The sequence below is a fragment of the Nerophis ophidion genome, linkage group LG14 (assembly GCF_033978795.1).
Source record: "Nerophis ophidion isolate RoL-2023_Sa linkage group LG14, RoL_Noph_v1.0, whole genome shotgun sequence".
In the NCBI taxonomy this organism is placed as follows: Eukaryota; Metazoa; Chordata; class Actinopteri; order Syngnathiformes; family Syngnathidae; genus Nerophis; species Nerophis ophidion.
In genome coordinates, this window is record NC_084624.1 from 10,754,230 (window position 1) to 10,776,739 (window position 22,510).

The following is a 22,510-nucleotide window of genomic DNA, read 5'->3' on the forward strand; positions in this document are numbered from 1 at the left end:
GTACAGTCTCCCACCACGCTCTGGCAAAATATTTGTTCGGACTTTCCCTGATTACATGGCGACAGCGGTTTCTAAAAGGGGCAGGGGTCTTTCAAAAGGTCTTGGGAATCTTTGTGAGATTGATACTGTTTTGATATCTATTTATTCGCAGACTTTGCAAGTCTTTAGGTGTCATAAATCATATATATATATATATATATAAGATAATAACTTGGATATAGAAGCTGTCAGGTTCAAACACTGATGCCATCTATTAAACAGACAAAAAAGCAAGGAATTAAACAGAGACCGAAATCAATTTAGCTCAATTGAGAAGAAACATCTGAGCTGTTTTTTAGTACAGTCTCCCACCACGTTCCGGCAAAATATTTATTCGGACTTTCCCTGATTACATGGCAACAGCTGTTTCTAAAAGGGGCAGGGTCTTTCAAAATGTCTTGGGAATCTCTGTGAGGTTGATACTATTTTGATAATATCTATTTATTCGCACACTTTGCAAGTCTTTAGGTGTCATAAATCATATATATATATATATATATGATAATAGCTTGGATATAGAAGCTGTCAGGTTCAAACACTGATGCCATCTATTAAACAGACAAAGAAGCAAGGAATTAAACAGAGACATAAATCAATTTAGCTCAATTGAGAAGAAACATCTGGACGGTACTTTTGTACAGTCTCCCACCACGCTCTGGCAAATATTTCTTCGGACTTCCCCTGATTACAGCAACAGCTGTTTCTAAAAGGGGCGGGGGTCTTTCAAAATGCCTTGGGAATCTCTGTGAGATTGATACTGTTTTGATAATATCTATTTATTCGCACACTTTGCAAGTCTTTAGGTGTCATAAATCATATATATATGATTGGATATAGAAGATGTCAGGTTCAAACACTGATGCCATCTATTAAACAGACAAAGAAGCAAGGAATTAAACAGAGACCGAAATCAATTTAGCTCAATTGAGAAGATACATCTGGACGGTACTTTTGTACAGTCTCCCACCACGCTCTGGCAAATATTTCTTCGGACTTTCCCTGATTACATGGCAACAGCTGTTTCTAAAAGGGGCGGGGGTCTTTCAAAATGTCTTGGGAATCTCTGTGAGATTGATACTATTTCGATAATATCTGTTTATTCGCACACTTTGCAAGTCTTTAGGTGTCATAAATCATATATATATATATGATAATAGCTTGGATATAGAAGAGGTCAGGTTCAAACACTGATGCCATCTATTAAACAGACAAAGAAGCAAGGAATTAAACAGAAACCGAAATCAATTTAGCTCAATTGAGAAGAAACATCTGAGCTGTATTTTAGTACAGTCTCCCACCACGCTCCGGCAAAATATTTATTCAGACTTCCCCTGATTACATGGCAACAGCTGTTTCTAAAAGGGGTGGGGGTCTTTCAAAATGTCTTGGGAATCTCTGTGAGATTGATACTGTTTTGATAATATCTATTTATTCGCACACTTTGCAAGTCTTTAGGTGTCATAAATCATATATATATATATGATAATAGCTTGGATATAGAAGCTGTCAGGTTCAAACACTGATGCCATCTATTAAACAGACAAAGAAGCAAGGAATTAAACAGAGACCGAAATCAATTTAGCTCAATTGAGAAGAAACATCTGGACTGTACTCTTGTACAGTCTCCCACCACGCTCTGGCAAAATATTTATTTGGACTTTCCCTGATTACATGGCAACAGCTGTTTCTAAAAGGGGCGGGGGTCTTTCAAAATGTCTTGGGAATCTCTGTGAGATTGATACTATTTCGATAATATCTATTTATTCGCACACTTTGCAAGTCTTTAGGTGTCATAAATCATATATATATGATTGGATATAGAAGATGTCAGGTTCAAACACTGATGCCATCTATTAAACAGACAAAGAAGCAAGGAATTAAACACAGACAGTAATCCATTTAGCTCAATTGAGAAGAAACATCTGGACTATACTCTTATACAGTCTCCCACCACGCTCTGGCAAAATACTTATTTGGACTTTCCCTGATTACATGGCAACCGCTGTTTCTAAAAGGGGTGGGGGTCTTTCAAAATGTCTTGGGAATCTCTGTGAGATTGACACTATTTTGATAATATCTATTTATTCGCACACTTTGCAAGTCTTTAGGTGTCATAAATCATATATATATATATATATATATATATATATATATATATATATATATATATATATATGATAATAGCTTGGATATAGAAGATGTCAGGTTCAAACACTGATGCCATCTATTAAACAGACAAAGAAGCAAGGAATTAAACAGAGACAGAAATCAATTTAGCTCAATTGAGAAGAAACATCTGAGCTGTATTTTAGTACAGTCTCCCACCACGCTCCGGCAAAATATTTATTCAGACTTCCCCTGATTACATGGCAACAGCTGTTTCTAAAAGGGGCGGGGGTCTTTCAAAATGCCTTGGGAATCTCTGTGAGATTGATACTATTTCGATAATATCTATTTATTCGCACACTTTGCAAGTCTTTAGGTGTCATAAATCATATATATATGTTTGGATATAGAAGCTGTCAGGTTCAAACACTGATGCCATCTATTAAACAGACAAAGAAGCAAGGAATTAAACAGAGACGGAAATCAATTTAGCTCAATTGAGAAGAAACATCTGGAATGTACTCTAGTATAGTCTCCCACCACGCTCTGGCAAATATTTATTCGGACTTTCCCTGATTACATGGCAACAGCTGTTTCTAAAAGGGGCGGGGGTCTTTCAAAATGTCTTGGGAATCTCTGTGAGGTTGATACTATTTTGATATTATCTATTTATTCGCAGACTTTGCAAGTCTTTAGGTGTCATAAATCATATATATATGATTGGATATAGAAGATGTCAGGTTCAAACACTGATGCTATCTATTAAACAGACAAAAAAGCAAGGAATTAAACAGAGACATAAATCAATTTAGCTCAATTGAGAAGAAACATCTGAGCTGTTTTTTAGTACAGTCTCCCACCACGCTCTGGCAAAATATTTATTCGGACTTCCCCTGATTACATGGCAACAGCTGTTTCTAAAAGGGGCGGGGGTCTTTCAAAATGTCTTGGGAATCTCTGTGAGATTGATACTATTTTGATCATATCTATTTATTCGCACACTTTGCAAGTCTTTAGGTGTCATAAAGCATATATATATATTTATATATATATATATATATATATATATATATATATATATATATATATATATATATATATATATATATATATATGATAACAGCTTCGATATAGAAGATGTCAGGTTCAAACACTGATGCCATCTATTAAACAGACAAAGAAGCAAGGAATTAAACAGAGACCGAAATCAATTTAGCTCAATTGAGAAGAAACGTCTGGGCTGTACTCTTGTACAGTCTCCCACCACGCTCTGGGAAATATTTATTCGGACTTTCCCTGATTACATGGGAACAGCTGTTTCTAAAAGGGGCGGGGGTCTTTCAAAATGTCTTGGGAATCTCTGTGAGATTGATACTACTTTGATAATATATATCTATTCGCACACTTTGCAAGTCTTCAGGTGTCATAAATCATATATATATATAAGATAATAGCTTGGATATGGAAGCTGCCAGGTTCAAACACTGATGCCATCTATTAAACAGACAAAGAAGCAAGGAATTAAACAGAGACAGAAATCAATTTAGCTCAATTGAGGAGAAACGTCTGGACTGTACTCTTGTACAGTCTCCCACCACGCTCTGGCAAAATATTTATTTGGACTTTTCCTGATTACATGGCAACAGCTGTTTCTAAAAGGGACAGTGGGTCGTAAACAGCTACTGCCTTTGGTCACAAAACAGTTCAAATTAAAGGTACCTGGAGTGTCTCACTCAGGTCAAGACAAAATCTCACTGTGGATTACAACACAGCACAGAAACCCACACCTTCATGTCGCTTCCCATCCTACACGGTGGAGTTTTACGAGCCTTTTGCTTGGTAGGATCAACAAAGTTAAGTGATAACTTCGGATGCAATTATTCTGAGAAGAAGCAACTTGTTTTTAACACTCTACTGCTACTTTAAAGCCCTCGATTGCCACCCGGTCTCTTAATTTGCCTAACAGGACAAATCCCTTCTTTGGAGTCGATGCCTCCAAACCAAAGTACAGTCGCCACAAGATCACATCCCCAGTACACCATGACACATCCTACACAAACACACTGAATCACTGAACGTTCATTGTGTACCAATCACTCCCAATCACTGCACGCTTGCAGAAAAGAAATGTTTATTTGGGTTCTCTGGCAGTGGCGACGAGCATGCCATGTTTTCTTTTTTTGGGGGGGTGGATATAGCCGGCCAGAATGTTCACCAGTGAGTTCAAACTGATTTCAGAGGTTCTTCAGAACGGGAAGCATATTGCATGGCACGTTTTGAAAAAGCTTCCATTTCAAGATGGCATTATTTTTGACGAGTGGCCTTTTTTTGGGGAGAATTATAGCGACTATTTTGCTTTAGAACAAAATAAAGTAAACATTAGCGGGACACAGATGTAATATGCTTCCCTCATTTTGCATGCTTTGGTTGACTTGACGAAGACCAGGAAATGCTTGAATCTGTATACATATATCTATTTGGTATATATGTATGTATGTATGTATATGAAGTTCCAAGCCGCTGGTTATGACGCATGCGCACTGGCATCTTTTATTTTGAAAAACCCAGTGTTGCCATCGAGAGAACGGCGCTGATAACCGAATGTGTTCCTCCTCTCTTCCTCTCTATTGGCCCCTTCTACTCTTTTTGCCGTCCTTCCTCCCCTCCCTCTGCCTCCTTTGTCCCGCCTCTGTCCCCTCGACTCCATACTTCCACTTAGACTGCGCAGTGTCAAGATGGAGCAGAGGAAGCTCAACGATCAGGCCAACACCTTGGTGGACCTGGCAAAGGTGAGTTGGGGTTTTTTTTTTTTTTGTGTTTGTGCGTTTTTTTCAGGGGTCCAAACTGAGTGCCACCTCAGGCAAGAGTCAGCAAGGACCTCCATGATGACCAATAGTAGGGCCGCGGCGGAAAATCGACAAATGTTGACAACAAAAACGTGTCGCCGATATTTATATTTGTCGACAAATCACGGCACGATAACTTAAATACAAACCCCGTTTCCATATGAGTTGGGAAATTGTGTTAGATGTAAATATAAACGGAATACAATGATTTGTAAATCCTTTTCAGCCCATATTCAGTTGAATATGCTACAAAGACAACATAACTTTATTTTTTTTTTGCAAATAATAATTAACTTAGAATTTCATGGCTGCAACACGTGCCAAAGTAGTTGGGAAAGGACATGTTCACCACTGTGTTACATCACCTTTTCTTTTAACAACACTCAATAAACGTTTGGGAACTGAGGAAACTAATTGTTGAAGCTTTGGAAGTGGAATTCTTTCCCATTCTTGTTTTATGTAGAGCTTCAGTCCTTCAACAGTCCGGGGTCTCCGCTGTCGTATTTTACGCTTCATAATGCACCACACATTTTCCATGGGAGACAGGTCTGGACTGCAGGCGGGCCAGGAAAGTACCCGCACTCTTTTACTATGAAGCCACGCTGTTGTAACACGTGGCTTGGCATTGTCTTGCTGAAATAAGCAGGGGCGTCCATGATAACGTTGCTTGGATGACAACATATGTTGCTCCAAAACCTGTATGGACCATTCAGCATTAATGGTGCCTCCACAGAAGTGTAAGTTACCCATGCCTTGGGCACTAATACACCCCCATACCATCACAGATGCTGGCTTTTGAACTTTGCGCCTATAACAATCCGGATAGTTCTTTTCCTCTTTGTTCCGGAGGACACCACGTCCACAGTTTCCAAATATAATTTGAAATGTGGCCTCGTCAGACCACAGAACACTTTTCCACTTTGCATCAGTCCATCTTAGATGATCCCGTGCCCAGAGAAGCCGGCGGCGTTTCTGGATGTTGTTGATAAATGGCTATGGCTTTGCATTGTAGAGCTTTAACTTGCACTTACAGATGTAGCGACCAACTGTATTTAGTGACAGTGGTTTTCTGAAGTGTTCCTGAGCCCATGTGGTGATATCCTTTAGAGAGTGATGTCGGTTTTTGATACATTGCCGTCTGAGGGATTTTGTTAAATGACTGAAGCTTTACATAAAACAAGAATGGGACAGAATTCCACTTTCAAAGCTTCAAACAATTAGTTTCCTCCGTTCCCAAACGTTTTTTGAGTGTTGTTAAAAGAAAAGGTGATGTAACACAGTGGTGAACATGCCCTTTCCCAACTACTTTGGCACGTGTTGCAGCCATGAAATTCTAAATTGATTATTGTCTGCAAAAACTCATATGGAAATGGGGTTTGTATATATATATATATATATTATATATATATATATACATTTCTATCAGCACAAAGTGTTTCCACACAAACCCTGAAAGAACCTTCTGAAAATGGAGACTACATTTCCGGAACGAGTGTGACAAGAAAGGTGAATAAAAGCTCTCTGATTAGTGGTCGACAACAGGTGAGCGTGCCGACCACTAATCAGAGGCAGGTGAACCCAATTAATCCCCATGGAAACTAAAACAAACCCAGAGGTGGACAAACATGAACTAAAGGAGTCCAAAACTAACAGAAAATAACAAAACATGATCCGGGCTACAGATCATAACAACAATAAATCATATTGTTGGTGTACAGCTCGGTTGGTAGAGCAGCCGTGCCAGCAACTTGAGGGTTGCAGGTTCGATTCCCGCTTTCGCCATCCTAGTCACTGCCGTTGTGTCCTTGGGCAAGACACTTTACCCACCTGCTCCCAGTGCCACCCACACTGGTTTAAATGGGTTTCACTATGTAAAGCAATTTGAGTCACTAGAGAAAAGCGCTATATAAATATAATTCACTTCACTTCACTTTATTACACTTTGCGTACACATTTTTCTCGTGTTTTGCCGCCAGTTGCACGTTCTCTGAGACAGTGAGCATCATGGTCCGGGGTTGCCGCGGACGGCGAGTGGAGACGCGCTTCAAAGGCAGGTGGCGGTCTGCCGCCTGCCTTTGAAGAAGGTGGCATTTCCACTCCGGCGGGTGTGTCTCTAAAGGCCACGCACCGCCACCTCCTGCTCATGTGCTCTACCATCTGATCCATCCGCCTGCACCACCACGCTCTTTCTGCGGAGACGGCGTTATTGCGGCAAGGAAGCGGGTCCCGCTCGGAAACACGTGCGGAAAAACGGCCGCAGAACGTGCGTTGACAGTTCAGAAGGCTCTCATTAGCCGGATGAGTAGCGTGAAGCTAATACTCGGGACGTTAAAGAGCGGCTCCGGCTATAAATGGAGAAGACGGTTGTTAAATCGGCAGATGGATAAAATCTTTGCTGACTTTATGAAACTGCACGCCTCTCTCTCTCTCTCTCTCTCTCTCTCTCTCTCCCTCGTCTTCTCGTCTCCCCGAGTCACCTTTCGGAATGACAGCAAATAATTACATAAAAGACTTATTTTGCTGTGAGTCCACGTCAAGACTTGATCTGGTTTCTGAGTCCAGTGGAACAGTTCTATGTCTAAGCCAACCAGGTCCTGTTATTATTGTTATTGTTATCAAAAAGGGCGGTAATTAACTTGCATATGTTTTGCTACAAAACCTTTGAGTTCCATTCAGACCAGTCATGGTCAAAACATTTAATGGAGAGTAACTTGTAGCTTAGTTACATTTAATAGAGAGTAACTTGTAGCTTAGCTACATTTAATGGAGAGTAACTTGTAGATTAATTACATTTAATGGAGAGTAACTTGTAGCTTAGCTACATTTAATGGAGAGCAACTTGTAGCTTAGTTACATTTAATGGAGAGTAACTTGTAGATTAATTACATTTAATGGAGAGTAACTTGTAGTTTAGCTACATTTAATGGAGAGTAACTTGTAACTTAGTTACATTTAATGGAGATTAACTTGTATCTTTGCTACATTTGAGAGGGAGTAACTTGTAGCTTAGTTACATGTAATGGAGAGTAACTTGTAACTTAGTTACATTTAATGGAGATTAACTTGTATCTTTGCTACATTTGAGAGGGAGTAACTTGTAGCTTAGTTACATTTAATTGGAGAGTAACTTGTAGCTTAGTTACATTTAATGGAGAGTAACTTGTAGCTTAGTTACATTTAATGGGGAGTAACTTGTAATTTAGCTACATTTAATGGAGAGTAATTTGTAATTTAGCTACATTTAATGCAGAGTAACTTGTAGCTTAGTCACATTTAATGAAGAATAACTTGTAACTTTGTTACATTTAATGGAGAGTAACGTGTAGCTTAGCTACATTTAATGGAGAGTAACTTGTAACTTAGTTACATTTAATGGAGAGTAACTTGTAGCTTAGCCACATTTAATGGAGAGTAACTTGTAGCTTAGTTACATTTAATGGGGAGTAACTTGGAGCTTAGTTACATTTAATGGAGAGTAACTTGTAGCTTGGCTACATTTAATGGAGAGTAACTTGTAGCTTAGTTACATTTAATGGAGAGTAACTTGTAGCTTAGTTACATTTAATGGAGAGTAACTTGTAGCTTAGTTACATTTAATGGAAAGTAACTAGTAGCTTAGTTACATTTAATGGAGAGTAACTTGTGGCTTAGTCACATTTAATGGAGAGTAACTTGTAGCTTAGTCACATTTAATGGAGAGTAACTTGTAGCTTATTTACATTTAATGGAAAGTAACTTGTAGCTTAGTCACATTTAATGGAGAGTAACTTGTAGCTTAGTTACATTTAATGGAAAGTAACTTGTACCTTAGTTACATTTAATGGAGAGTAACTTGTAGCTTAGTCACATTTAATGGAGAGTAACTTGTAGCTTAGTTACATTTAATGGAGAGTAACTTGTAGCTTAGTCACATTTAATGGAGAGTAACTTGTAGCTTATTTACATTTAATGGAGAGTAACTTGTAGCTTAGTCACATTTAATGAAGAGTAACGTGTAACTTAGTTACATTTAATGGAGAGTAACATGTAGCTTAGTTCCATTTACTGGAGAGTAACTTAAACCTTAGCTACATTTAATGGAGAGTAACTTGTAATTTAGCTACATTTAATGGAGAGTAATTTGTAGCTTAGCTTCATTTAATAGAGAGTAACTTGTAGCTTAGTTACATTTAATGGAGAGTAACTTGTAACTTAGTTACATTTAATGGAGATTAACTTGTATCTTTGCTACATTTGAGAGGGAGTAACTTGTAGCTTAGTTACATTTAATAGAAGGAAACTTGTAGCTTAGTTACATTTAATGGAGAGTAACTTGTAACTTAACTACATTTAATGGAGGGTAACTTGTAGCTTAGATAATTTAATGGAAATTAACTTGTAGTTTAGTTGAATTTAATGGAGAGTAACTTGTAGCTTAGCTACATTTAATGGAGAGTAACTTGTAGCTTAGTTACATGTAATGGAGAGTAACTTGTAGCCCAGTTATATTTAATGGAGAGTAACTTGTAGCTTAGCTACATTTAATGGAGAGTAACTTGGAGCTTAGTTACATTTAATGGAGAGTAACTTGGAGCTTAGTTACATTTAATGGAGAGTAACTTGGAGCTTAGTTACATTTAATGGAGAGTAACTTGTAGCTTAGTTACATTTAATGGAGAGTAACTTGGTAGCTTAGTCACATTTAATGGAGAGTAACTTGTAGCTTAGTTACATTTAAAGGAGAGTAACTTGTAGCTCATGTTGGCAACGACAGTGAAACCTGGAGAGGCGTGATTGGGAAGAATGGCCGCCGGGATCTGAACCCGATTGGTGTTTTGTTATTGGTCTTTTGGGCTCATCACAGTTTGTCCATAACAAACACCATGTTCAAACATAAGGGTGTCCATATGTGCACTTGGCACCAGGACACCCCAGGCCGCAGTTCCATGATCGACTTTGTAGTTGTGTCATCGGATTTGCGGCCTCATGTTTTGGACACTCGGGTGAAGAGAGGGGTGGAGCTTTCTACCGATCACCACCTGGTGGTGAGTTGGCTGCGATGGTGGGGGAGGATGCCGGACAGACCTGGCAGGCCCAAACGCATTGTGAGGGTCTGCTGGGAACGTCTGGCAGAGTCTCCTGTCAGAGAAAGTTTTAATTCCCACCTCCGGAAGAACTTTGAACATGTCACGAGGGAGGTGCGGGACATTGAGTCCGAGTGGACCATGTTCCGCACCTCTATTGTCGAGGCGGCTGATCGGAGCTGTGGCCGCAAGGTAGTTGGTGCCTGTCGGGGCGGCAATCCTAAAACCCCTTGGTGGACACCAGCGGTGAGGGATGCCGTCAAGCTGAAGAAAGAGTCCTATCGGGTCCTTTTGGCTCATAGGACTCCGGAGGCAGTGGACAGGTACCGACAGGCCAAGCGGTGTGCGGCTTCAGTGGTCGCTGAGGCAAAAACTCGGACATGGGAGGAGTTCGGAGAAGCCATGGAAAACGACTTCCGGACGGCTTCGAAGCGATTCTGGACCACCGTCTGCCGCCTCAGGAAGGGAAAGCAGTGCACTATCAACACCGTGTATGGTGCGGATGGTGTTCTGCTGACCTCAACTGCGAATGTTGTGGATAGGTGGAAGGAATACTTCGAAGACCTCCTCAATCCCACTAACACGTCTTCCTATGAGGAAGCAGTGCCTGGGGAATCTGTGGTGGACTCTCCTATTTCTGGGCATGAGGTCGCTGAGGTAGTTAAAAAGCTCCTCGGTGGCAAGGCCCCGGGGGTGGATGAGATCCGCCCGGAGTTCCTTAAGGCTCTGGATGCTGTGGGGTTGTCTTGGTTGACAAGACTCTGCAGCATTGCGTGGACATCGGGGGCGGTACCTCTGGATTGGCAGACCGGGGTGGTGGTTCCTCTCTTTAAGAAGGGGGACCGGAGGGTATGTCCCAACTATCGTGGGATCACACTCCTCAGCCTTCCCGGTAAGGTTTATTCAGGTGTACTGGAGAGGAGGCTATGCCGGACAGTCGAACCTCGCATTCAGGAGGAACAGTGTGGTTTTCGTCCTGGTCGTGGAACTGTGGACCAGCTCTATACTCTCGGCAGGGTTCTTGAGGGTGCATGGGAGTTTGCTCAACCAGTCTACATGTGCTTTGTGGACTTGGAGAAGGCATTCGACCGTGTCCCTCGGGAAGTCCTGTGGGGAGTGCTCAGAGAGTATGGGATGTCGGACTGTCTGATTGTGGCGGTCCGTTCCCTGTACGATCAGTGCCAGAGCTTAGTCCGCATTGCCGGCAGTAAGTCGAACACATTTCCAGTGAGGGTTGGACTACGCCAAGGCTGTCCTTTGTCACCGATTCTGTTCATAAGTTTTATGGACAGAATTTCTAGGCGCAGTCAAGGCGTTGAGGGGTTCCGGTTTGGTGACCGCAGGATTAAGTCTCTGCTATTTGCAGATGATGTGGTCCTGATGGCTTCATCTGACCGGGATCTTCAGCTCTCACTGGATCGGTTCGCAGCCGAGTGTGAAGCGACCGGAATGAGAATCAGCACCTACAAGTCCGAGTCCATGGTTCTCGCCTTGAAAAGGGTGGAATGCCATCTCCGGGTTGGGGAGGAGACCCTACCCCAAGTGGAGGAGTTCAAGTACCTAGGAGTCTTGTTCACGAGTGAGGGAAGAGTGGATGGTGAGATCGACAGGCGGATCGGTGCGGCGTCTTCAGTAATGCGGACGCTGTACCGATCCGTTGTGGTGAAGAAGGAGCTGAGCCGGAAGGCAAAGCTCTCAATTTACCGGTCGATCTACTTTCCCATCCTCACCTATGGTCATGAGCTTTGGGTCATGACCGAAAGGATAAGATCACGGGTACAAGCGGCCGAAATGAGTTTCCTCCGCCGTGTGGCGGGGCTCTCCCTTAGAAATAGGGTGAGAAGCTCTGCCATCCGGGAGGAACTCAAAGTAAAGCCGCTGCTCCTTCACATGGAGAGGAGTCAGATGAGGTGGTTCGGGCATCTGGTCAGGATGCCACCCGAACGCCTCCCTAGGGAGGTGTTTAGGGCACGTCCAACCGGTAGGAGGCCACGGGGAAGACCCAGGACACGTTGGGAAGACTATGTCTCCCGGCCGGCCTGGGAACGCCTCGGGATCACCCGGGAAGAGCTAGACGAAGTGGCTGGGGAAAGGGAAGTCTGGGTTTCCCTGCTTAGGCTGTTGCCCCCGCGACCCGACCTCGGATAAGCGGAAGAAGATGGATGGATGTAGCTTAGTTACATTTAATGGAGAGTAACTTGTAGCTTAGTTACATTTAATGGAGCGTACTTGTAGCTTAGTTACATTTAATGGAGAGTAACTTGTAGCTTAGTTACATTTAATGGAGAGTAACTTGTAGCTTAGCTACGTTTAATGGAGAGTAACTTGTAGCTCAGTTACATTTAATGGAGAGTAACTTATAGCTTAGTTACATTTAATGGAGAGTAACTTGTAGCTTAGCTACGTTTAATGGAGAGTAACTTGTAGCTCAGTTACATTTAATGGAGAGTAACTTATAGCTTAGTTACATTTAATGGAGAGTAACTTGTAGTTTAGTTACATTTAATGGAGAGTAGCTCGTAGCTTAGCTCAAGAAATGTTCCTTTAATGAAGAAGATGACTTGCAGGAAACCCACAATAATGTGTCCATATTTCAAGAAAACAATGGCCAAAACCTTATTTTGTAGTTGTTGACTCTGTAAAGGCCCTGCGATGAGGTGGCGACTTGTCCAGGGTGTACCCCGCCTTCCGCCCGATTGTAGCTGAGATAGGCGCCAGCGCCCCCCGCGACCCCAAAAAAGGGAATAAGCGGTAGAAAATGGATGGATGGATGGACTCTGTAAAGTAAAATGATAAGTGCTCTCTTCATGTAAGAGGTGGAACAAAAATGTAGGAACACACTTCATGAAAAGTTTTCTCTGCACATAACCATTAAAAACTCTTCCAAAACTACGCACAAGTCTTAGTTTTTTGTCAAGATATAGAGAGATGATGTTTTTTCTACTGTAGGTAGAGAACATGAATAACATTATAGGGGTGGGCCAAAGAAAAGGCAAACTAAATAAAAAGATAGAATGACCCCTAGAGGTAGTTGTAGGTGTCCCCAGCTAAATGACAGATAGTTAATAGTAATATTTGTACACTTACATGAACATTGATATTATACATGTGGACCATAGATAGAAATTGAGGCAAACCTAACCTGGAGAAACCAATCAGTTTTTATATTTTTCCTTTCTGTCTCTTGGTGTGGGCTAAGTCAGGACAGCACATCCTGACCATGTAAGGAGATGTTCATTTGTACCTGACCAGAAAACAATCTCTGCAGGTTGCACCTTAAATGTTGGCCGTGAAGATAGACATGGAGTCTCTCCTCCAGGATAGGGCTATCCCTTTTGAATTCCGAAGTCTAAATGCATTGCCTCTTCTTGTGAGAGAGTTAATCCAGTCCACTTACGAATGTCCAACTAAGGCTCCTCTATTTACCTGGTGGTTCGCTTTCTCGCTTATTTACGTGTATTTAATATTTACAATGCATTTATTTTTTAATATATCCATCGTCAGGTCTCTCATTATGATTGTGGTCTCTCATTATGATTGTGAACGATAGGCAAAATTCCCCAAAAAAGTACAGTTTCCTTTTAGAAGACCAAGATGGGGACACAGACAAAAACAAAATATGTGGCCATTAGTCGGCCAGTCCAAGGGCTGTCGAAATGTGCAGGAAGAGACTTTTTGGAAATCTTCCTTTGAGGTACAGCACAACCTGATCATGTAAAGAGATGTTCATTTGTAATTGACCGGAAAAAAACCTCCAGTAGTTTGTACCTTGAATGTTGGCGTGAAGATAGACATGGAGTCTCTCCTCCAGGATAGGGCTATCACTTTTGCATTCCAAAGTCTAAATTCATTGCCTCTTCTCTTAAGAGAGTTAATCCAGTCTATTGAATCAAAATGACATTCTTCCAACTCTGTGTTGTTACCCAGACCCAGAATGTGATGTACGACCTGGTAAGAATAAGGCTCCTTGATTTACCTGGAGGTTCGCTTTCTCACTTATTTACGTGTATTTAATATTTACAATGCATTGTTTTTAAAAATATATCCACCGTCAGCTCTCTCATTATGATTGTGGACGATAGACAAAATTCCCCAAAAAAGTACAGTTTCCTTTTAGAAGACCAAGATGGGGCCACAAACAAAAACAAAATATGTGGCCATTAGTCGGCCAGTCCGAGGGCTGTCCAAATGTGCGGGAAGAGACTTTTTGGAAATCTTCCTGTGAGGTACAACACAACATGACCATGTAAGGAGATGTTCATGTGTAAGTGACCAGAAAACAACCTTTGTAGGTTTTGCCTTAAATGTTGGCGTGAAGATAGACATGGAGTCTCTCCTCCAGGATAGGGCTATCACTTTTGCATTCCAAAGTCTAAATTCATTGCCTCTTTTCTTAAGAGAGTTAATCCAGTCTACTGAATCAAAATGGCATTCTTCCAACTCTGTGTTGTTACCCAGACCCAGAATGTGATGTACGACCTGGTAAGGATAAGGCGCCCTGCCCTGATTTACCTGGTGGTTCGCTTTCTCGCTTATTTACGTGTATTTAATATTTACAATCCATTTTTTAAGAATATATCCATCGTCAGGTCTCTCATTATGATTGTGAACAATAGGCAAAATTCCCCCAAAAAGTACAGTTTCCTTTTAGAAGACCAAGATGGGGCCACAGACAAAAACAAAATATGTGGCCATTAGTCGGTCAGTCCGAGGGCTTTCGAAATGTGCAGGAAGAGACTTTTTGGAAATCTTCCTTTGAGGTACAGCACAACCTGATCATGTAAAGAGATGTTCATTTGTAATTGACCAGAAAAAAAACCTCCGTAGGTTGTACCTTGAATGTTGGCGTGAAGATAGACATGGAGTCTCTCCTCCAGGATAGGGCTATCACTTTTGCATTCCAAAGTCTAAATTCATTGCCTCTTCTCTTAAAAGCGTTAATCCAGTCTATTGAATGAAAATGACATTCTTCCAACTCTGTGATGTACGACCTGGTAAGGATAAGGTTCCTTGATTTACCTGGTGGTTCGCTTTCTCATTTATTTACGTGTATTTAATATTTACAATGCATTTTTTTTAAATATATCCATCGTCAGGTCCCTCATTATGATTGTGAACGATAGGCAAAATTCCCCAAAAAGTACAGTTTCCTTTTACAAGACCAAGATGGGGCCACAAACAAAAACAAAATATGTGGCCATTAGTCGGCCAGTCCGAGGGCTGTCGAAATGTGCAGGAAGAGACTTTTTGGAAATCTTCCTTGGAGGTACAGCACAACCTGATCATGTAAAAACCTCCGTAGTTTGTACCTTGAATGTTGGCGTGAAGATAGACATGGAGTCTCTCCTCCAGGATAGGGCTATCACTATCGCATTCCAAACTCTAAATTCAATGCTTCTTCTTGTAAGAGAGTTAATCCAGTCTACTGAATCAAAATTACATTCTTCCAACTCTGTGTTGTTACCCAGCCCCAGAATATGATGTACGACCTGGTAAGGATAAGACTCCTTGATTTACCTGGTGGTTCGCTTTCTCGCTTATTTACGTGTATTTAATATTTACAATGCAGTTTTTTTTTTAAATATATCCAGCGTCAGGTCTCTAATTATGATTGTGAACAATAGGCAAAATTCCCCAAAAAAGTACAGTTTCCTTTTAGAAGACCAAGACGGGGCCACAAACAAAAACAAAATATGTGGCCATTAGTCGGCCAGTCTGAGGGCTGTCGAAATGTGCAGGAAGAGACTTTTTGGAAATCTTCCTTTGAGGTACAGCACAACCTGATCATGTAAAGAGATGTTCATTTGTAATTGACCAGAAAAAAAACCTCTGTAGGTTGTACCTTGAATGTTGGCGTGACAATAGACATGGAGTCTCTCCTCCAGGATAGGGCTATCACTTTTGCATTCCGAAGTCTAAATGCATTGCCTCTTCTTGTGAGAGAGTTAATCCAGTCCACTTACAAATGTCCAACTAAGGCTCCTAGATTTACCTGGTGGTTCTCTTTCTCGATTATTTACGTGTATTTAATATTTACAATGCATCTTTGAAAAATATATCCATCGTCATTATGATTGTGAACGATAGGCAAAACTCCCCAAAAAAGTACAGTTTCCTTTTAGAAGACCAAGATGGGGCCACAAACAAAAACAAAATATGTGGCCATTAGTCGGCCAGTCCGAGGGCTGTCGAAATGTGCCGGAAGAGACTTTTTGGAAATCTTCGTTTGAGGTAGTGAAGTGAAGTGAATTATATTTATATAGCGCTTTTTCTCTAGTGACTCAAAGAGCTTTACATAGTGAAACCCAATATCTAAGTTACATTCAAACCAGTGTGGGTGGCACTGGGAGCAGGTGGGTAAAGTGTCTTGCCCAAGGACACAACGGCAGTGACTAGGATGGCGGAAGCGGGAATCGAACCTGCAACCCTCAAGTTGCTGGCACGGCCACTCTACCAACCGAGCTATACCACCCCACAGCAGGTACAGCACCACAGCAGGTACAGCACAACCTGACCATGTAAGGAGATGTTCATGTATAAGTGACCAGAAAACAACCTCCGTAGTTTGTACCTTGAATGTTGGCGTGAAGATAGACATGGAGTCTCTCCTCGAGGATAGGGCTATTACTTTTGCATTCCAAAGTCTAAATTCATTGCCTCTTCTATTAAGAGAGTTAATCCAGTCTATTGAATCAAAATGACATTCTTCCAACTCTGTGTTGTTACCCAGACCCAGAATGTGATGTACGACCTGGTAAGGATAAGGATCCTTGATTTACCTGGTGGTTCGCTTTCTCGCTTATTTACGTGTATTTAATATTTACAATGCATTTTTTTTAAATATATCCATCGTCAGGTCTCTCATTATGATTGTGGACGATAGGCAAAATTCCCCCAAAAAGTACAGTTTCCTTTTAGAAGACCAAGATGGGGCCACAAACAAAAACAAAATATGTGGCCATTAGTCGGCCAGTCCAAGGGCTGTCGAAATGTGCGGGAAGAGACTTTTTGGAAATCTTCCTGTGAGGTACAGCACAACATGACCATGTAAGGAGATGTTCATGTGTAAGTGACCAGAAAACAACCTCTGTAGGTTGTACCTTAAATGTTGGTGTGAAGATAGACATGGAGTCTCTCCTCCAGGATAGGGCTATCACTTTTGCATTCCGAAGTCTAAATGCATTGCCTCTTTTTGTGAGAGAGCTAATCCAGTCCACTTACGAATGTCCAACTAAAGCTCCTTGATTTACCTGGTGGTCCGCTTTCTCGCTTATTTACGTGTATTTAATATTTACAATGCAGTTTTAAAAAATATATCCATCGTCAGGTCTCTAATTATGATTGTGAACGATAGGCAAAACTCCTCAAAAAAGTACAGTTTCCTTTTAGAAGACCAAGATGGGGCCACAGACTAAAACAAAATATGTGGCCATTAGTCGGCCAGTCCGAGGGCTGTCGAAATGTGCAGGAAGAGACTTTTTGGAAATCTTCCTTTGAGGTAGAGCACAACCTGATCATGTAAAGAGATGTTTATTTGTAATTGACCAGAAAAAAAACCTCCGTAGGTTGTACCTTGAATGAAGATAGACATGGAGTCTCTCCTCGAGGATAGGGCTATCACTTTTGCATTCCAAAGTCTAAATGCATTGCCTCTTCTTGTGAGAGAGTTAATCCAGTCCACTTACGAATGTCCAACTAAGGCTCCTTGATTTACCTGGTGGTTCGCTTTCTCGCTTATTTACGTGTATTTAATATTTACAATGCATCTTTGAAAAATATATCCATCGTCAGGTCTCTCATTATGATTGTGGTCTATAATTATGATTGTGAACGATAGGCAAAATTCCCCAAAAAAGTACAGTTTCCTTTTAGAAGACCTAGATGAGGCCACAAACAAAAACAAAATATGTGGCCATTAGTCGGCCAGTCCGAGGGCTGTCGAAATGTGCAGGAAGAGACTTTTTGGAAATCTTCCTTTGAGGTACAGAACAACCTGATCATGTAAAGAGATCTTCGTTTGTAATTGACCAGAAAAAAAACCTCCGTAGGTTGTACCTTGAATGTTGGCGTGAAGATAGACATGGAGTCTCTCCTCCAGGATAGGGCTATCACTTTTGCATTCCAAAGTCTAAATGTATTCCCTCTTCTTGTGAGAGAGTTAATCCAGTCCACTTACAAATGTCCAACTAAGGCTCCTTGATTTACCTGGTGGTTTGCTTTCTCGCTTATTTACGTGTATTTAATATTTACAATGCATTTTTTAAAAATATATCCATCGTCAGGTCTCTCATTATGATTGTGGTCTCTAATTATGATTGTGAACGATAGGCAAAATTCCCCAAAAAAGTACAGTTTCCTTTTAGAAGACCAAGATGGGGCCACAAACAAAAACAAAATATGTGGCCATTAGTCGGCCAGTCCGAGGGCTGTCGAAATATGCAGGAAGAGACTTTTTGGAAATCTTCCTTTGAGGTACAGCACAACCTGATCATGTAAAGAGATGTTCATTTGTAATTGACCAGAAAAAAAACCTCCGTAGGTTGTACCTTGAATGTTGGCGTGACGATAGACATGGAGTCTCTCCTCCAGGATAGGGCTATCACTTTTGCATTCCAAAGTCTAAATTCATTGCCTCTTCTCTTAAGAGAGTTAATTCGGTCTACTGAATCAAAATTACATTCTTCCAACTCTGTGTTGTTACCCAGACCCAGAATGTGATGTACGACCTGGTAAGGATAAGGCGCCCTGCCCTGATTTACCTGGTGGTTCGCTTTCTCATTTATTTACGTATATTTAATATTTACAATGCATTTTTTAAAAATATATCCATCGTCAGGTCTCTCATTATGATTGTGAACGGTAGGCAAAATTCCCCAAAAAAGTACAGTTTCCTTTTAGAAGACCAAGATGGGGCCACAAACAAAAACAAAATATGTGGCCATTAGTCGGCCAGTCCGAGGGCTGTCGAAATGTGCAGGAAGAGACTTTTTGGAAATCTTCCTTGGAGGTACAGCACAACCTGATCATGTAAAAACCTCCGTAGTTTGTACCTTGAATGTTGGCGTGAAGATAGACATGGACTCTCTCCTCCAGGATAGGGCTATCACTTTTGCATTCCAAAGTCTAAATTCATTTCCTCTTCTCTTTAGAGAGTTAATCCAGTCTATTGAATCAAAATGACTTTCTTCCAATTCTGTGTTGTTCCCCAGACCCAGAATGTGATGTACGACCTGGTGTCAGAGCTCCAGGAGCGCAGCGAGGAGCTGGACAAGCGCATCGGCACACTGGAGGACAAGCTGGACTCGGTGACGGGCAGCCTGCAGGCGCTGCCCTGCCTCATCTCCCAAGCCATAACCCAGCAGCAGCAGGACTTCCTGGACGGCTTTGTTCACCGCTTTCGTCCCGCGTCGCTAGCGTCGGAGCGCTCGGAGCGCTCCGAGCGATCCTGGACGTCCACCGCCCGCAGGCGGCGCTCCCCCTCCACCGCACCGCACACCTCCTCCGATAGCGGATAACCTCCGGATCCATCCTTCTCCCCCCCCCCCCCAACACCTTCCTGAACCACAACTCCTCTCCCCCTCCCCTGTGACTGAGCCTTTCAGCGCAGGACCGGATCCGGGAAACGGAGAGGAGGAGAAAAAACAAAAAACAAGTGCATCCGAAAAACAAAAAAAGAAACAAAAGAAAAAGACTGAAAAGCCGAGATAAAGTAGAGGTATGGTTTATGTTTTAGCCATTGTATGGCTGTTCAAGTTAGCTTTTTTGTAAAAGCCCTTAAATTGGACCGAGGTCAGGGTCGCTTGGGGTGAGAGCTGGCTATCACACCGGAGAGTCCTTAACCGACAAAACTTTGGGTTTCCCATCCCTCCCGGATTCTTTCCTGTACAGGTCTGGCAGGCGAACGCCGCAGCAGAGGCTGAAAACCCGGCGTTTTTTTGTTTGTTTGGGGGGACTCGCACGAGCCCAGCGGAAGACTTCACACAATTGCCAACGTTCAAGGTTTCCGGCCTCCTTTGCTCTTCGAGGAAAAAAAAAAAAAAAACACCAGAGCGACTATCTTTTTTAGTTCCATACTGACATGTGATTTTTTCAGTGCCTGAATGTATAAATAGTAGAGGGTTATTTAATTACTAATTTCCGAAGCTTTTTTACGATGTTAACGGTCTGAATACAGCATTGCATTCCCTTTTCAGATACATTCCTCTCCGACAATTCAAAAGAAGAAAAAAAAAAACGTCTCTAATGAAAAACGATGCATAACATTTCCTCCATTTCGCAACATGTTTCGTTTGTTTTCCCTTCTGTTTCTTTTTCTGTTTATACTAACACCGTGGGGCAGGGGGGAGAGAGAGAGAGAGAGAAAAAAAAAGGGGGAATGCGCAGAGTGCGTTGTTTGTTTTTTGGCCGAACACAACGATGGAAAGGTGGCGTGCACCTGTCTCGGCACCACTAATTGGAGCCCCCTTGTCTTGAAAATAATACCACCCTGCCCCCTTTGCATGGTTCTGTGCAAAACTGACAGTGGAACATGAAGTTACTTGGATGGCCTACTGAATTTAGATGATTTTTTTAATATATTTTTTTCTCCACTCTTCAATTCGTTTGTCGCCTTTCTTTATCGGTTCCCTTTTCACGCACTTTTTTTTTTATTTATTTATTTTTTAATAGCCCCTAGAAGAGTTGCAGTAAATGTGATTCTGTAATGCATTCCCTGTTTAAAAAAAAAAAAAAAAAAAAAAAAAAAAAAATTATGACAGTGAAGGAAAACCACGACTAAGAAAACCCGTTCGAAAAGGACGCAAATAAAAGTGCTGAAGAAACTTTGACGGGTGCCGGAACAGTTCATTGGTTTCTCTCTCTCTTTTTGTATTTTCAAATGTAAACATTTGCTGCAAAAACATTCAATATGTATAATGTAAGTATAAACGTTTATAATAACATTTAATATTAACCTATATTGATCATTTTAAATATACGCAGCACATTCATTTAATTTCTTCATCACTTATTACTACTCACTAGGCAACAAACATCCGAACCCCAAAACCAGTGAAGTCGTCACGTTGTGAAAATGGTAAATAAAAACAAAATACAATGTTTTGCAAATCATTTTCAACTTATTTTCAATAGAATAGACCGCAAAGACAAGATGTTTAACGTTCGAACTGGAAACATTTGTTATCTTTTGCAATTATTAGCTCATTTGGAATTGGATGCCAGCAACATGTTTTAAAAAAGCTGGCACGAGTGGCAAAAAAGACATGCTAATCAAACACTTATTTGGAACATCCCGCAGGTGAATAGGCTAATTGGGAACAGGTGGTTGCCATGATTGGATATAAAAGCAGCTTCCATGAAAATGCTCAGTCATTCACAAACAGGGACGGGGCGAGGGTCACCACTTTGTCAACAAATGCGTGAGCAAATTGTCCAACACTTTAAGAACATTTCTCAACCAGCTATTGCAAGGAATTTAGAGATTTCACCATCTACGGTCTGTAATATCATCAAAAGGATCAGAGAATCTCAATAAATTACTCCTCATAAGAAATGATATTACGGACCTTCGATCCCTCAGGCAGTACTGCATCAAAAACCGTGTGTAAAGGTTATCACCGCATGGGCTCAATAATACTTCAGAAAACCACTGTCAGTTACTACAGTCGGTCGCTACATCTGTAAGTGCAAGTTAAAACTCTACTAGGCAAAGGGAAAGCCATTTATCAACAACACCCAGAAACACCGCTGGCTTCACTGGGCCCGAGCTCATCTAAGATGGACTGATGCAAAGTGGAAAAGTGTTCTGTGGTCTGACCATTCCTCATTTCAAATTGTCTTTGGAAACTGTGGATGTTGTGTCCTCCGGAACAAAGACTGTTATAGGTGCAAAGTTCAAAAGCCAGCATCTGTGATGGTATGGGGGTGTATTAGTGCCCAACTTACACATCTGTGAAGGCACCAATAATGCTGAAAGGTCCATACAGGTTTTGGAGCTACATATGTTGCCATCCAAGCAACGTTATCATGGACGCCCCTGCTTATTTCAGCAAGACAATGCCAAACCACGTTTTACGACAGCATGGCTTCATAGTAAAAGAGTGCTGGTACTAGACTGGCCTGCCTGTCTCGTACCCGGGGACGTCAGAAAATGGGGCAATTTCCAAATGGCTCCTTTGCAGGAAGTACAAACCCCGTTTCCATATGAGTTGGGAAATTGTGTTAGATGTAAATAAAAACGGAATACAATGATTTGTAAATAATTTTCAACTAATATTCAATTAAATGCACTACAAAGACAATATATTTGTTGTTCAAACTCACAAACTTTATTTTTGCAAATAATAATTAACTTATAATTTCATGGCTGCAACACGTGCCAAAGTAGTTGGGAAAGGGCATGTTCACCACTGTGTTACATCACCTTTTCTTTTAACAACACTCAATAAACGTTCGGGA

General features: G+C 41.4%; 1 protein-coding gene across 2 annotated transcripts in view; it reads left to right on the forward strand.

The window, feature by feature from the left end:
* The window catches only part of kcnn1a (potassium intermediate/small conductance calcium-activated channel, subfamily N, member 1a), a 205,472-nt gene extending 184,226 nt beyond the window's left edge, over positions 1-21,246 (forward strand). For both annotated transcript variants that reach the window (XM_061919820.1, XM_061919821.1), the window contains exons 8-9: positions 4,865-4,934; positions 19,264-21,246. In XM_061919820.1, coding sequence (XP_061775804.1) covers positions 4,865-4,934; positions 19,264-19,569 — 376 coding nt within the window. In that variant the 3' untranslated portion in view covers positions 19,570-21,246. The remainder of the gene's footprint in view (positions 1-4,864; positions 4,935-19,263) is intronic.
* The last annotated feature ends 1,264 nt before the right edge of the window (positions 21,247-22,510 follow it).